The sequence below is a fragment of the Punica granatum genome, unplaced genomic scaffold (assembly GCF_007655135.1).
Source record: "Punica granatum isolate Tunisia-2019 unplaced genomic scaffold, ASM765513v2 Contig00003, whole genome shotgun sequence".
Taxonomy (NCBI): Eukaryota; Viridiplantae; Streptophyta; class Magnoliopsida; order Myrtales; family Lythraceae; genus Punica; species Punica granatum.
This window is the reverse complement of record NW_022204030.1, coordinates 43,956-58,911: the sequence shown is the minus strand read 5'-3', so window position 1 is coordinate 58,911 and position 14,956 is coordinate 43,956. Positions and strand designations below refer to the sequence as shown.

Genomic DNA, 14,956 nt, shown 5'->3' with positions numbered 1-14,956 from the left:
CGTGGACGAATTTGACGGCGTTAAGTCCACGTAGGCATGACAGTAACGGTCAATTAGATTTAGGATCAACGGTGACATTTTTCCAAACCTTTTAGGACTTATTTTTCCAAACTGAAACATTTAAGACTCAAAGTAAAAAAATGACAAACATATAGGACTAATAATGTCATTTTTCCCTTTTTTTAAGGTTTATATAGATGGATCTTTTATTTTCTTTTTTGTTTACAAAATTATTGACGAGGCCATGTAATAATACAACAATAAGTAAAGCGAAAGATCCTTTCACTCTCAGCACAACAGCCCGAAATCTATCATCATATCTTATCCTGAGACTCCCAAACAAAACCCAGTCCAATAGAAGAAGAAAAAAAACATCCCAATGTAAAGTTCCGTCCTTGCTCTCCTCACTGAACCACATGTCCATGGCGTCTCTGCTGGGCTCGTCCTCTGCTTCAATCTTCGCCTCCCGATCCCTCTCCTCCCCCTCCTCTAACCCCTCGCTTCCCCCAATCTCCTCAACCTCAGGTAACGTCTCTGAAGCAGCTCTTCTTTCCAGTTGTCTCATTTCTTTTGCCTCGTTATCAGCTCAAGTCTGTACTCAATCGAGCATCTGAGGCCTGGATTTGGTTAATGTAGCCGTAGAGCTTTGTGGGTTTTCCTGTTTGGGTGCTCTGATTGGGTGTTCTCGCGATTTGCAGTTCAGAGCACTGGGAAGAGATTCTTCGGTGGAATCGGGATTCGAACCCGCAAAGCGCGGTCGAACAAGTTTCATGTTGCGGTGACGAATGTTGCGACGGATATCAATTCTGTTGGACAGGTTCGGGTTTTTGATTCTCTCGAATTTACTTCCTTTGTGGAGCTGCTTCTATTCATGTGGGTATTCCTTTTAAAGTTGTGAAGAATTGAGGTGCATATAGTCGACTGGCTGTTCATTCGTGCTATAATACATTGGCTGAAGATCGTCGGCTAGTCCCCAGATAGATGTCATTCTAATTAAGAACGTCTTTTGGATGGTAGATGTACAGTTTTTTGAAGGGCGAAACCAGACCTTCTTTCTTTGTTTCTCTGTTTTCTGCGAAGAGAGATACCGGAAACTGAGAAAGCTTTGACCAGTTTTCCAAAGTCCAAACCCCGAAGAAGCATGCTGGCTTCGATTTTGTGCAAGGACTGACTATGGCAATCTCAGCATTCCATGTTTACTGGTTAATTAATCAATTTTCCCATTTCATGATACTGTCTGTGTTAAGACTAGTTTGTTTTAAGCGCCTATCATTAGTATACCCTTCAAAGATAGAAGAGGAGCAGTCTAAGAGAATAATGACTAGTTTTCAGGCTCAGGAGGTTGCAGCTAAGGAGAGTCAGAGACCGGTTTATCCATTTGCCGCCATAGTCGGGCAGGACGAGATGAAGCTATGCCTCCTGCTCAATGTGATTGACCCAAAGATTGGTGGGGTCATGATCATGGGGGACCGTGGCACAGGTAAATCTACGACTGTCCGATCGCTGGTCGATCTGCTCCCAGAGATACAGGTGGTTGCAGGGGATCCCTACAACTCGGATCCTGAGGATCCAGAATCCATGGGAGTGGATGTGAGGGAAAGGATCATGAAGGGGGAGAAATTTCCTGTTGTTACTAGCAAAATCACTATGGTGGACTTGCCCCTCGGGGCCACTGAGGATAGGGTTTGTGGTACAATCGATATCGAGAAAGCCTTAACGGAAGGAGTCAAGGCTTTTGAACCAGGTCTTCTAGCAAAGGCCAATAGGGGCATACTGTACGTAGATGAAGTCAACCTATTAGATGACCACCTGGTGGATGTTTTGCTTGACTCTGCTGCATCAGGATGGAACACCGTGGAGAGAGAAGGGATCTCGATCTCCCATCCGGCCCGATTCATCCTCATTGGTTCTGGGAACCCTGAGGAAGGGGAACTTAGACCCAGCTTCTTGACCGGTTTGGGATGCACGCCCAGGTCGGGACAGTTCGAGATGCTGAACTTAGGGTGAAAATCGTGGAGGAGAGGGCGAGGTTCGACAAGAACCCAAAGGACTTCCGTGAGTCATACAAGGCAGAGCAAGAGAAGCTCCAGAGCCAGATTTCCTCTGCTCGGAGTGGTCTTTCCTCAGTTCAGATGGACCAAGACCTGAAGGTGAAGATCTCGAAGGTATGTGCGGAGCTTAATGTCGATGGGTTGAGAGGAGATATCGTTACAAATAGAGCAGCTAAGGCATTGGCTGCACTGAAGGGTAGAGACAAAGTAACTGCCGAAGATATTGCCACCGTCATTCCTAATTGCCTAAGGCACCGTCTGAGGAAGGACCCGCTGGAGTCGATTGATTCGGGTCTGCTTGTTATCGAGAAGTTTTATGAGGTTTTCACCTAAGGATGAAGGTACACGATCTCCGTTTTTACGGTTTATGTCTTCTCTTTGGAGTGTTTACTATCAGCGTCGAATTTCATCATATGTTGTGTAGCCATTTTTGGATAATTTGCTAATGTAGATGGAAGATCTTAGCCCGTGGTATAGAGGATTCTTTGGATAGAATTGGAAGAGAAGATTCTGCTGAGAATTCAAGTGAAAAGTATCATGATTTCTTCTGTTTCCATATTTCTTTTACGAGAACGATTCTTTCTGCTCATCAACTGCATATTATCAGAACAAAATTACACTATGAAGTTCCAAAGAATCCTCCGAATTTTGGGACATTGATATCGGCGAAGAACTGATTGCTAATGCCACAATTTGGGGCTCCTGACTACAAATTCAGGTTCTTTCTGGTAAACTACCGATGCAGTCCTCGTCAGTATCGCAGCAGTTAGAGCAAATATAACAAATTTCTCATCCTCTGTTTCATAGTCGAAGAAATGGAGCAGACACCGATGCCCCCTCACCTGCAGCTCCTCCTCTCTTCTGTTCTTATCCTATGCCGATCAGCAAAAACACGAAGATAACATCTTCGGATAAATTTTACGACAAGGGAAATAAAAAACGAACATGAGCTTATATGTAGAATTAGAAGAGACCTTGAGAAACATTTCCAATGGAGCATCGAGTATCAGCTCGACTTCGGTTGGGTCTGGAACCGGATTGTAGGTCTTCCGGTCCAAGAGCAGAGCCACTACAGGTACCACCGATATTCCACGCTGTGCACCTCAGACGAATGGTGTGCAATCAGTAATCATCAAAATGGAAAAGGATATCGATGTGACGAGAAATAACCAATCAAAATACAAATTATCATAATTTGATCAGCTCATCAGTTAGGTACTTTTGGTTTCGGTAACGATATATATAAAGATGAATCGGACACGACAACACAAACGGTTGTCTCGATATCGAAAAGGCTAGTTACCACGGAGACGAATGGGTGGAGAAGAGTTACGACTTGAAGAAGGGAAGCATCCAATCCTATCTCCTCCTTGGCCTCTCTCAGAGCAGTCTCCACATCATTTGCATCCCCTTCCTCTCTTTTCCCACCAGGCAATGCAACTTCTCCTGCAGTAAAATTTACAATCGACCACAATTCACAATCCGTGGATATAACCATCTATTTGCAATGAAGTCGTCCGAAATTCACTGGAAGTAATTTGCGACGGCCATTTCAGGGGAGAGCGATTAGTTTCAGTTAGTAAGTTGACATTATTGTAGTCTTACTGAAATTTTGTGGAAATCCATTTGCTCTTTTCTATATTCATTTTTCTTAATCGAAGAAAAGAAAGAAAAAATTGGAGCAGACCTAGATCGAGATGAGTGATAATCTCCGCCCAAAATCCTAGGCTGTGCATGTGATTATCCTCATTTTTACCCGCCTGCTACTTAGTTCCGCATGAAGACCGTACCAGCGTGAGAAGAGAGCGTGGAGGCCCGTTTGATGAGGATAACGCGCAGATCGCCGTTGTCACCTTCAAAGAGGCACACCAGAACGGCAGCTCGAACCATGCCGGTTGAGGATCCACCGGCTCGGGGGCTTGTTTCGTGCCCGTTGTTTATTGAGGAGTTGTTGATTGCAAGGTCAGAGCGAAGAGGCGGAGTCGGCCGGTCAAGGAGCTGGCGTGAGAGGGCCGTGAGCCTGTCCGAGGCCCTCCTTGATCTGGCAGCAACATCCATTTAGAGAGGCGGGCACAAGGGCTGCCGGGGAGTCGATCCGACCAGTATTGATTTTAGCGGAGGAGCTGGTGGTGGAGGAGATTATTAGGGTAGTTAGATAAGTTTGGAGGAGATTTTGATGTCCACTTGCACGCTAGTCTCCATAATTGAACTCTATGGAAGTCGGTCGAGCTAGCGTGGGGATTAGTTGGACAAAAATGGCCGGCGCAGCCCACTCCAAACTGTCTCCCAACTTGTGTCATATATAAAAGAGTTGTCTAAAATTTTGGACAGATTAGATGCAATAATATTGTCCAAAAACATTCTCTCTCTTTTTTTTTTTTTTACTGTCAATGGTGTCCGGCGCCGTAGCAACCGATTAGTCCACCAGGCAGTGTATTGTACGGCCTGGGGCGCACCATTAAACCCTAGATGTCGACCCCTGACAGTAAAAAAAGAAAAAGGAAAAAAGTTTTTGGATAATATTATTGCTTGTTATCAGCTTATTAGCGAATCCAACCCCTCATTGGTTATTGTCCAAAAACTTTCAGTTCCTTCTATTAGGAATCAAATTTGAAACATGAACACTCGCAAGAAATTAGAGTGCCTGACCAGCAAGCTGATCTGCACAAGTCCATCAATCAATTGAAAAAAGGGGCAAAAAAAAGTCAAAGAAAAAAAGAGGTGATACAAAGATAGGGGACGAGGGGATGATGGCTAAGACTGTAAACCCCAAACGAAAGGCGTAACGAATTTACAAGCCAATAAGCACAAACGCTGCCCTCTCGATACATATCGCGAATGTCAACAGCCCTATCTCGCTGAAGAATATCATAAATGATGCGAAGAATAACTGCAGTCAATCCTGGCACTAATTGATCCCAACAATACTGTCGTATAGCCATCTAAAATATTATATATATAAAGTTGACAACACCCTAATAAAATAGGAGTAAAATAGTAAATCCGTTATTACTAGTTCATATACTGATATAATATGTAGAAATTAAATCATAATAATTAATTTTATAATTAATAATAATATATAAGGAAAATATCACCGTACAACATACTTTTTTTTGAATTTTTCCTCGCCGCAGCATAAATTCAAATCATTGCTCTATTTAGCACAATTTTTTTTTACTACATGCATTTCGTTTTAATTCTATTCAAAAAAATGGCAGGAATGGATGGAATGCTGACGTGAAAACTTGTTTGGAGGGAATTTGTAAACAAATAAGAACTTAGGGGCAAAACTCAAAGGGGATTGACCTAGTGGTAATGAGCACTTTAAGTATCCACTTGATCCCGGGTTCGAAACACCTTGGAGCCACCGGAGTGCTTTTGGTATGATTACTCATTTCGTGCATTGCTGGGGGTTCACGGAACCTCGAGAATTAGTCGAACGAAACCTGGACACCCCAAATTAGCAAAAAAAAAAACACAAAGAACTTAGGGGCAAAAATAAATAAAAAAAAACAAATTTTGAAAGTTAAAAGAAAAAAAGGGCCATTGAAGGAGGCGGCGGGGGCGGCCCCGCTGGGCGACCATGCCGGCGACCATGATTGGGGCGTGGACAGCCAACAGGGGCGACCCCCACGCCCTCAATTTGAGGGATCCTTGGCCACGCCGATTACCTTGATCCCGACTCCCCTACTGGCCCCTCACCCCCCGATTAGGGTCGCTGGCTTGCTCTCACCATGCTAGCGACCCCGATCGAGAGGTAGGCAGTCGGCGGAGCCGCTCCCATTGCCTCCTTTGATTCACCCCCGATTTTCCTCTTTAAAATAAAGTTTTTTAAATATTATTTTCTTTCTTTATGCCCCCAAATTCTTATTTGTTGCAAAACTGCCCCCAAACTAGCTGCCCATCAACATTCCCGGCATTTCCTAACGGGATATGGATAGCATGCTGAGCGATAAAAAAAAAATGTTATACAAGGAAATGATTTGAATTTGAACTGTGGCGTGAAAAACTAAAAAAAAATACTTGTTGTACAGTGCTATCTTTCCTAATATATAAGTATAAAGACAATTTTCAAACATATAGGAAAGAATATTTCAAATTTCGATCATTGTTTATCACTTCATTAATAAATATACCTTTATAGTTGTAAGAAATAAAGAATCCTTTGTAATTATATAAACTTAAAATTAATAACTTAATAAATTTTAAAAATTATAGCTAATATTCTAAAAAGTTAATTCAAGTAAAATCTTCAATCAAGTGCTTGGATAATTTTATTTAAATTATTGAAATGTATAAGACTTAATACATGGAAAATCAGTTATAATAAAACACAAGTAAATAATGAAGTTTAAAAGTTTGGTTAGGTTCTGAGGGTATTAATTTTTCATTAAATAAAACTAACGATTCAATCTAAAAGTGCTCAAAGTTTTAATTAATTTTCTTAGAAATTAAATTGATAATTGTAACAATATATATGTTACATGAATTCCTTACTTAAGTGCTTTTAATACATATTGATATATGTTTTTCTATCACGAGTTTAAATTTAAATCATTAAGACTTTATAAATATAAAAGTAAAACCTTGCTTGTTAATATGAACTTTAAATTTATACCAATTATTGATTTCATTTTTAAAATTTTATAATAAAATTTTCTTTATAAAATTCATGCAACACACAGGTCCGATAAACTAGTTTTGTATATAATAGAGCTGACTGCATTTTCGTCCTTAAAAAGATTTCTCAACCTTCACTTTAGTCCCTGAAAGAAATTTGCTGCCACAATGCTCCCTCATTGTTCATTCTGTTGTTCAAAATAGCCCCAACGTTAACTCACAGTCATGGCCATGGGGGAAATCACTTGGGGAAGCTGACATGAAGCCCCTCTGGCTGACGACTGCAAAGAAAAAAACAAAACAAATTTATTTGCCTAATAAAACGAAATAGCAATGTGAACGCACTTATTACTATCGTTCATTTATTCATCGAAAGTCGAATAAAATATATGATAAGTGAAATAACTTTATTAAAAATACAATAAAAAATAAACTAAAATGAATAACAGTTGCGAGAGTACGGAATTCGAATCGTACTCTTATTACATATTAATATATTATTTATTTTATCGTTAAGCGAACATATATATTAATATATTATTTTATAATTTTATTATTTACTTCACTGTTTAGTAATGTATTTATTATTGTGTTATTTTATAATATTATTATTTACTTCATTGTTAAGAAATTTATTTTCCTAATAAAAATATATGATCGGAAATAAATTCCATGTAAAATCATTTTTCAAAAATATTTCACCCAAAAATTTTAAATAATTAACATCTATACATAATCATAATTTTTTACTACATAACCAACATTAATTTGATAAAAAAATAAAAATAATGTAGAATAACTTAATAATAAAAATACAAATGTAGCTTTCAAAGTAAGATGCATTAATAAAAATATTAAGTTAACAACACAACGCATGAGATAAATTTATATTGTAATTATAACTAATTATCATAATTTTGATTAAAATAATTTTATTCATTTCATTTAATCGTTAACTTGAAAATTATTCAAAACTTAATTGTCCGATCATAAGTCTATTTATAAGGGTCTAATTATATCATAAATTATACTATTTTTCATGAGTAACAATCCTGCACAACGCATGAGTTGGGTGGCTAGTTAAAGTCAATGGTAATAACAAAAAGGATCAAACTGAGTGTGCAAACAAGCACCGGATTACGTTCTTTTTTTTTTCCGTAAGGATTCTTATCCCATCTTCGTCTTTTTTACGTTATATATATATATATATATAAAGTTTGAGGAAATGGAGAGATAAGGTGGGAAGTGTGGAGTTGATCGTATGTCATTGAAATCATCGTGAAGATCTTCATCATCATTGTCATCTTATGTCATCGAATTGGCCAAAATATCGGCTTGCTCGATCCAAAATTACTTTAAAATCACCAAAAGACGCATGAGCTAGAATTGGTCGGATCGTAACTATCTTATTATCCTATGATCCAACTAGTTATCCTAGACCTATCTTACCTTTTAGATCTTTGATCTGAATAGGCAGCTGGGTTTAAGATCGTAAGATCATATTATTTTAAGATCCTGCAAGTTATCTTGACAACCTTGATTAAACGTGGTGAAACTTTTAACAAAATTGTTTGGAATACCTATTTCATATAATATACGTGAATTGAAATCATATATGGTACTTGCAATTATTAGACTTACTAAATGTATAGGTATTTTATTGAACCAACAAATTATATAAACACAAAGCCAAGATATATTTTCATTTTTCTATCGAGTGAGTAATTACTCAAACTTACTGGTGCATTTGACAACGTGTTATAGATCTGGAACAAGTATAGAATGTTATGATTTTACAGTGAAAATATTAAGTAAATTTAGGAAAATTGGAAAGTCGTGATTTACTTTAAAAGCTGTAGAATTAATTGGGATATAAAAGTTGAAAAAGAGGAAGAGTATCTCTAGAACATTATGTTACGCATGACCAAACTAAAGGAATGCTGCATCTCTTATAGATGTTTTGCTTTTAAATCTCGTTGAATATTTTGGCTTGTTCCAGCCCAATATTTTCTTTTTCTTTTCACTTTGGACCTTAAAAATTATATTACTTTTTATAATTTTGAAACAAAAAAAAATTGAATTTTTTTTCTAAAAAAAAGCAATCAAGGGGGCAGTGGTAGCTAGCGAGGCAGCCACCATAGGTCGCCAACAAGCTAAGAGCTTGTCGGAGACCTTGTCTGTAGCATGGTGGTCGGCCGATGATTGACACTACCGGTATCTTCTCCATGGAGTAGATCTAGAACACCATATTTTGGCAGTGGTCACTCGTTGGCTGCCTATCTTTGACCCTATGAGGTTGCCGATGGGTGAAAAGAAAGGTCGGGGCAAGATCTTGGTGGTAGTGGTGGCTTGTCAACTAGCCACCACAGTCACAGATGAGGTTTTAGAGCAATGGTGGCCGGCTAACGAGCCATCACTGCCGAAATCTCGAGTCACCACTTCATATTCTGACCTCCCTTCTCTTTTCGAAATTGAAGAGACTAGGGGCTTGATCTCTAGCAGTGGTGGCTCCAATGTCAGCCACCACCACTCAAGCATGATTGGCGGCAACTTCTGGTGTAGCCGGTGACCACGACTAGGGCGGTGGTGACTGGCGTTGAAGCCACCATCCAAGGTTGTCAGGATAACGATCCTAACTAGAATGGGAAGGGGGTCATGGGATCGAGGATCGGATCAGATAGAAGATTGTAATATCCTATCTATAATTATTAATATATAGAAATATAAATGTATGCTTTCATATGCATCGCAACTCCTATTTATCATCACGGCTTTTATCTACCATAAAAAATCAACCTTGCTCATGTGATTTCAAGTTATGAAATGACCAATCATCAATAACAAGTCATAAAAAAAACACAAAATATCGTTTACAAGTTATCAAAAAGCAGCTCACAATTCACAAATGAAATTAGCGAATAAAAGTAAAATACAACCTTTATCTACCATAAACAATTAACCCTGCTCATGCGATTTCAAGTTCTGAAATGACCAATCATTAATAACAAATCATAAAAAAGCGCAAGACATCGTACACAAGTTACCAAAAAGCAGCTCACAGTCCATAAATGAAATTATCGAACAAAAGTAAAAAACAACAATAAAGAAAGAAAAACAAATCACATGTCATGCAAATCATCGTGAAGATCTTCATTGTCATGAACACATACATCATCATCCATGGCTAACATGCATGTGCTTGGGCCAACTTTTTAAAAATTTCTTATGGTGTAACATCGCTAGGGTCACACAGATCCTAAGATCCTATGAATTGGCCCAAGATCATACTAAGATCCTATAATTTAAATCCTTATACTAAGATCAGAATCGGAAATTTGCCCATGTATCGTAAGATCCTAGGATCTGACTCGATATCCCAGTCTGTTCACCTCCAATATATCTTCCAAAATAATGTTACTCGGCTTTAGTGCGTCCTCATGGGGTCAGTCCGTCCCTTCATGGTATTTCTTTTTTTCCCTCTATTTGCTTTCTCCTGGTGAGATAAAACTTTTCTGGTGCAATATGGTGACAACCTCAATCTTTTTTACGTTATATATATATATATAAAGTTTGAGGAAATGGAGAGATAAGGTGGGAAGTGTGGAGTTGATCGTATGTCATTGAAATCATCGTGAAGATCTTCATCATCATTGTCATCTTATGTCATCGGATGGACCAAAATATCGGCTTGTTCGACCCAAAATTACTTTAAAATCACCTAAAGACGCATGATCTAGAATTGGTCGGATCGTAACTATCTTATTATCCTATGATCCAACTAGTTATCCTAGACCTATCTTACCTTTTAGATCTTTGATCTGAATAGGCAGCTGGGCTTAAGATCGTAAGATCATATTATTTTAAGATCCTGCAAGTTATCTTGACAACCTTGATTAAACGTGGTGAAACTTTTAACAAAATTGTTTGGAATACCTATTTCATATAATATACGTGAATTGAAATCATATATGGTACTTGCAATTATTAGACTTACTAAATGTATAGGTATTTTATTGAACCAACAAATTATATAAACACAAAGCCAAGATATATTTTCATTTTTCTATCGAGTGAGTAATTACTCAAACTTACTGGTGCATTTGACAACGTGTTATAGATCTGGAACAAGTATAGAATGTTATGATTTTACAGTGAAAATATTAAGTAAATTTAGGAAAATTGGAAAGTCGTGATTTACTTTAAAAGCTGTAGAATTAATTGGGATATAAAAGTTGAAAAAGAGGAAGAGTATCTCTAGAACATTATGTTACGCATGACCAAACTAAAGGAATGCTGCATCTCTTATAGATGTTTTGCTTTTAAATCTCGTTGAATATTTTGGCTTGTTCCAGCCCAATATTTTCTTTTTCTTTTCACTTTGGACCTTAAAAATTATATTACTTTTTATAATTTTGAAACAAAAAAAAATTGAATTTTTTTTCTAAAAAAAAGCAATCAAGGGGGCAGTGGTAGCTAGCGAGGCAGCCACCATAGGTCGCCAACAAGCTAAGAGCTTGTCGGAGACCTTGTCTGTAGCATGGTGGTCGGCCGATGATTGACACTACCGGTATCTTCTCCATGGAGTAGATCTAGAACACCATATTTTGGCAGTGGTCACTCGTTGGCTGCCTATCTTTGACCCTATGAGGTTGCCGATGGGTGAAAAGAAAGGTCGGGGCAAGATCTTGGTGGTAGTGGTGGCTTGTCAACTAGCCACCACAGTCACAGATGAGGTTTTAGAGCAATGGTGGCCGGCTAACGAGCCATCACTGCCGAAATCTCGAGTCACCACTTCATATTCTGACCTCCCTTCTCTTTTCGAAATTGAAGAGACTAGGGGCTTGATCTCTAGCAGTGGTGGCTCCAATGTCAGCCACCACCACTCAAGCATGATTGGCGGCAACTTCTGGTGTAGCCGGTGACCACGACTAGGGCGGTGGTGACTGGCGTTGAAGCCACCATCCAAGGTTGTCAGGATAACGATCCTAACTAGAATGGGAAGGGGGTCATGGGATCGAGGATCGGATCAGATAGAAGATTGTAATATCCTATCTATAATTATTAATATATAGAAATATAAATGTATGCTTTCATATGCATCGCAACTCCTATTTATCATCACGGCTTTTATCTACCATAAAAAATCAACCTTGCTCATGTGATTTCAAGTTATGAAATGACCAATCATCAATAACAAGTCATAAAAAAAACACAAAATATCGTTTACAAGTTATCAAAAAGCAGCTCACAATTCACAAATGAAATTAGCGAATAAAAGTAAAATACAACCTTTATCTACCATAAAAATTAACCCTGCTCATGCGATTTCAAGTTCTGAAATGACCAATCATTAATAACAAATCATAAAAAAGCGCAAGACATCGTACACAAGTTACCAAAAAGCAGCTCACAGTCCATAAATGAAATTATCGAACAAAAGTAAAAAACAACAATAAAGAAAGAAAAACAAATCACATGTCATGCAAATCATCGTGAAGATCTTCATTGTCATGAACACATACATCATCATCCATGGCTAACATGCATGTGCTTGGGCCAACTTTTTAAAAATTTCTTATGGTGTAACATCGCTAGGGTCACACAGATCCTAAGATCCTATGAATTGGCCCAAGATCATACTAAGATCCTATAATTTAAATCCTTATACTAAGATCAGAATCGGAAATTTGCCCATGTATCGTAAGATCCTAGGATCTGACTCGATATCCCAGTCTGTTCACCTCCAATATATCTTCCAAAATAATGTTACTCGGCTTTAGTGCGTCCTCATGGGGTCAGTCCGTCCCTTCATGGTATTTCTTTTTTTCCCTCTATTTGCTTTCTCCTGGTGAGATAAAACTTTTCTGGTGCAATATGGTGACAACCTCAATCTTTTTTACGTTATATATATATATATAAAGTTTGAGGAAATGGAGAGATAAGGTGGGAAGTGTGGAGTTGATCGTATGTCATTGAAATCATCGTGAAGATCTTCATCATCATTGTCATCTTATGTCATCGGATGGACCAAAATATCGGCTTGTTCGACCCAAAATTACTTTAAAATCACCTAAAGACGCATGATCTAGAATTGGTCGGATCGTAACTATCTTATTATCCTATGATCCAACTAGTTATCCTAGACCTATCTTACCTTTTAGATCTTTGATCTGAATAGGCAGCTGGGCTTAAGATCGTAAGATCATATTATTTTAAGATCCTGCAAGTTATCTTGACAACCTTGATTAAACGTGGTGAAACTTTTAACAAAATTGTTTGGAATACCTATTTCATATAATATACGTGAATTGAAATCATATATGGTACTTGCAATTATTAGACTTACTAAATGTATAGGTATTTTATTGAACCAACAAATTATATAAACACAAAGCCAAGATATATTTTCATTTTTCTATCGAGTGAGTAATTACTCAAACTTACTGGTGCATTTGACAACGTGTTATAGATCTGGAACAAGTATAGAATGTTATGATTTTACAGTGAAAATATTAAGTAAATTTAGGAAAATTGGAAAGTCGTGATTTACTTTAAAAGCTGTAGAATTAATTGGGATATAAAAGTTGAAAAAGAGGAAGAGTATCTCTAGAACATTATGTTACGCATGACCAAACTAAAGGAATGCTGCATCTCTTATAGATGTTTTGCTTTTAAATCTCGTTGAATATTTTGGCTTGTTCCAGCCCAATATTTTCTTTTTCTTTTCACTTTGGACCTTAAAAATTATATTACTTTTTATAATTTTGAAACAAAAAAAAATTGAATTTTTTTTCTAAAAAAAAGCAATCAAGGGGGCAGTGGTAGCTAGCGAGGCAGCCACCATAGGTCGCCAACAAGCTAAGAGCTTGTCGGAGACCTTGTCTGTAGCATGGTGGTCGGCCGATGATTGACACTACCGGTATCTTCTCCATGGAGTAGATCTAGAACACCATATTTTGGCAGTGGTCACTCGTTGGCTGCCTATCTTTGACCCTATGAGGTTGCCGATGGGTGAAAAGAAAGGTCGGGGCAAGATCTTGGTGGTAGTGGTGGCTTGTCAACTAGCCACCACAGTCACAGATGAGGTTTTAGAGCAATGGTGGCCGGCTAACGAGCCATCACTGCCGAAATCTCGAGTCACCACTTCATATTCTGACCTCCCTTCTCTTTTCGAAATTGAAGAGACTAGGGGCTTGATCTCTAGCAGTGGTGGCTCCAATGTCAGCCACCACCACTCAAGCATGATTGGCGGCAACTTCTGGTGTAGCCGGTGACCACGACTAGGGCGGTGGTGACTGGCGTTGAAGCCACCATCCAAGGTTGTCAGGATAACGATCCTAACTAGAATGGGAAGGGGGTCATGGGATCGAGGATCGGATCAGATAGAAGATTGTAATATCCTATCTATAATTATTAATATATAGAAATATAAATGTATGCTTTCATATGCATCGCAACTCCTATTTATCATCACGGCTTTTATCTACCATAAAAAATCAACCTTGCTCATGTGATTTCAAGTTATGAAATGACCAATCATCAATAACAAGTCATAAAAAAAACACAAAATATCGTTTACAAGTTATCAAAAAGCAGCTCACAATTCACAAATGAAATTAGCGAATAAAAGTAAAATACAACCTTTATCTACCATAAAAAATTAACCCTGCTCATGCGATTTCAAGTTCTGAAATGACCAATCATTAATAACAAATCATAAAAAAGCGCAAGACATCGTACACAAGTTACCAAAAAGCAGCTCACAGTCCATAAATGAAATTATCGAACAAAAGTAAAAAACAACAATAAAGAAAGAAAAACAAATCACATGTCATGCAAATCATCGTGAAGATCTTCATTGTCATGAACACATACATCATCATCCATGGCTAACATGCATGTGCTTGGGCCAACTTTTTAAAAATTTCTTATGGTGTAACATCGCTAGGGTCACACAGATCCTAAGATCCTATGAATTGGCCCAAGATCATACTAAGATCCTATAATTTAAATCCTTATACTAAGATCAGAATCGGAAATTTGCCCATGTATCGTAAGATCCTAGGATCTGACTCTATATCCCAGTCTGTTCACCTCCAATATATCTTCCAAAATAATGTTACTCGGCTTTAGTGCGTCCTCATGGGGTCAGTCCGTCCCTTCATGGTATTTCTTTTTTTCCCTCTATTTGCTTTCTCCTGGTGAGATAAAACTTTTCTGGTGCAATATGGTGACAACCTCAATCTTTTTTACGTATATATATATATATATAAAGTTTGAGG

At 38.0% G+C, this 14,956-nt stretch overlaps 1 protein-coding gene and 1 pseudogene across 2 annotated transcripts; one reads left to right on the top strand and one right to left on the bottom strand.

Annotated features, from left to right (window-relative positions):
• The first annotated feature begins 296 nt into the window (after positions 1 to 296).
• Positions 297 to 2,609, top strand: LOC116189741 (annotated as a pseudogene).
• A 21-nt stretch (positions 2,610 to 2,630) lies between these two features.
• Positions 2,631 to 4,334, bottom strand: LOC116189742 (nudix hydrolase 11-like). Of its 2 annotated transcripts, none has more exons than XM_031519455.1 (4): positions 3,842 to 4,334; positions 3,355 to 3,497; positions 3,026 to 3,145; positions 2,631 to 2,923 (listed from the first exon to the last, which is right to left on the bottom strand). In XM_031519455.1, exons 1-4 carry the CDS (start codon positions 4,107 to 4,109, stop codon positions 2,732 to 2,734), a joined length of 723 nt encoding a protein of 240 aa, XP_031375315.1. In that variant the 5' UTR covers positions 4,110 to 4,334; the 3' UTR covers positions 2,631 to 2,731. The 2 variants fall into 2 exon arrangements, with proteins under 2 accessions (XP_031375315.1, XP_031375316.1); XM_031519456.1 differs by having other exon boundaries at positions 3,739 to 3,984.
• Positions 4,335 to 14,956: the final 10,622 nt, after the last annotated feature.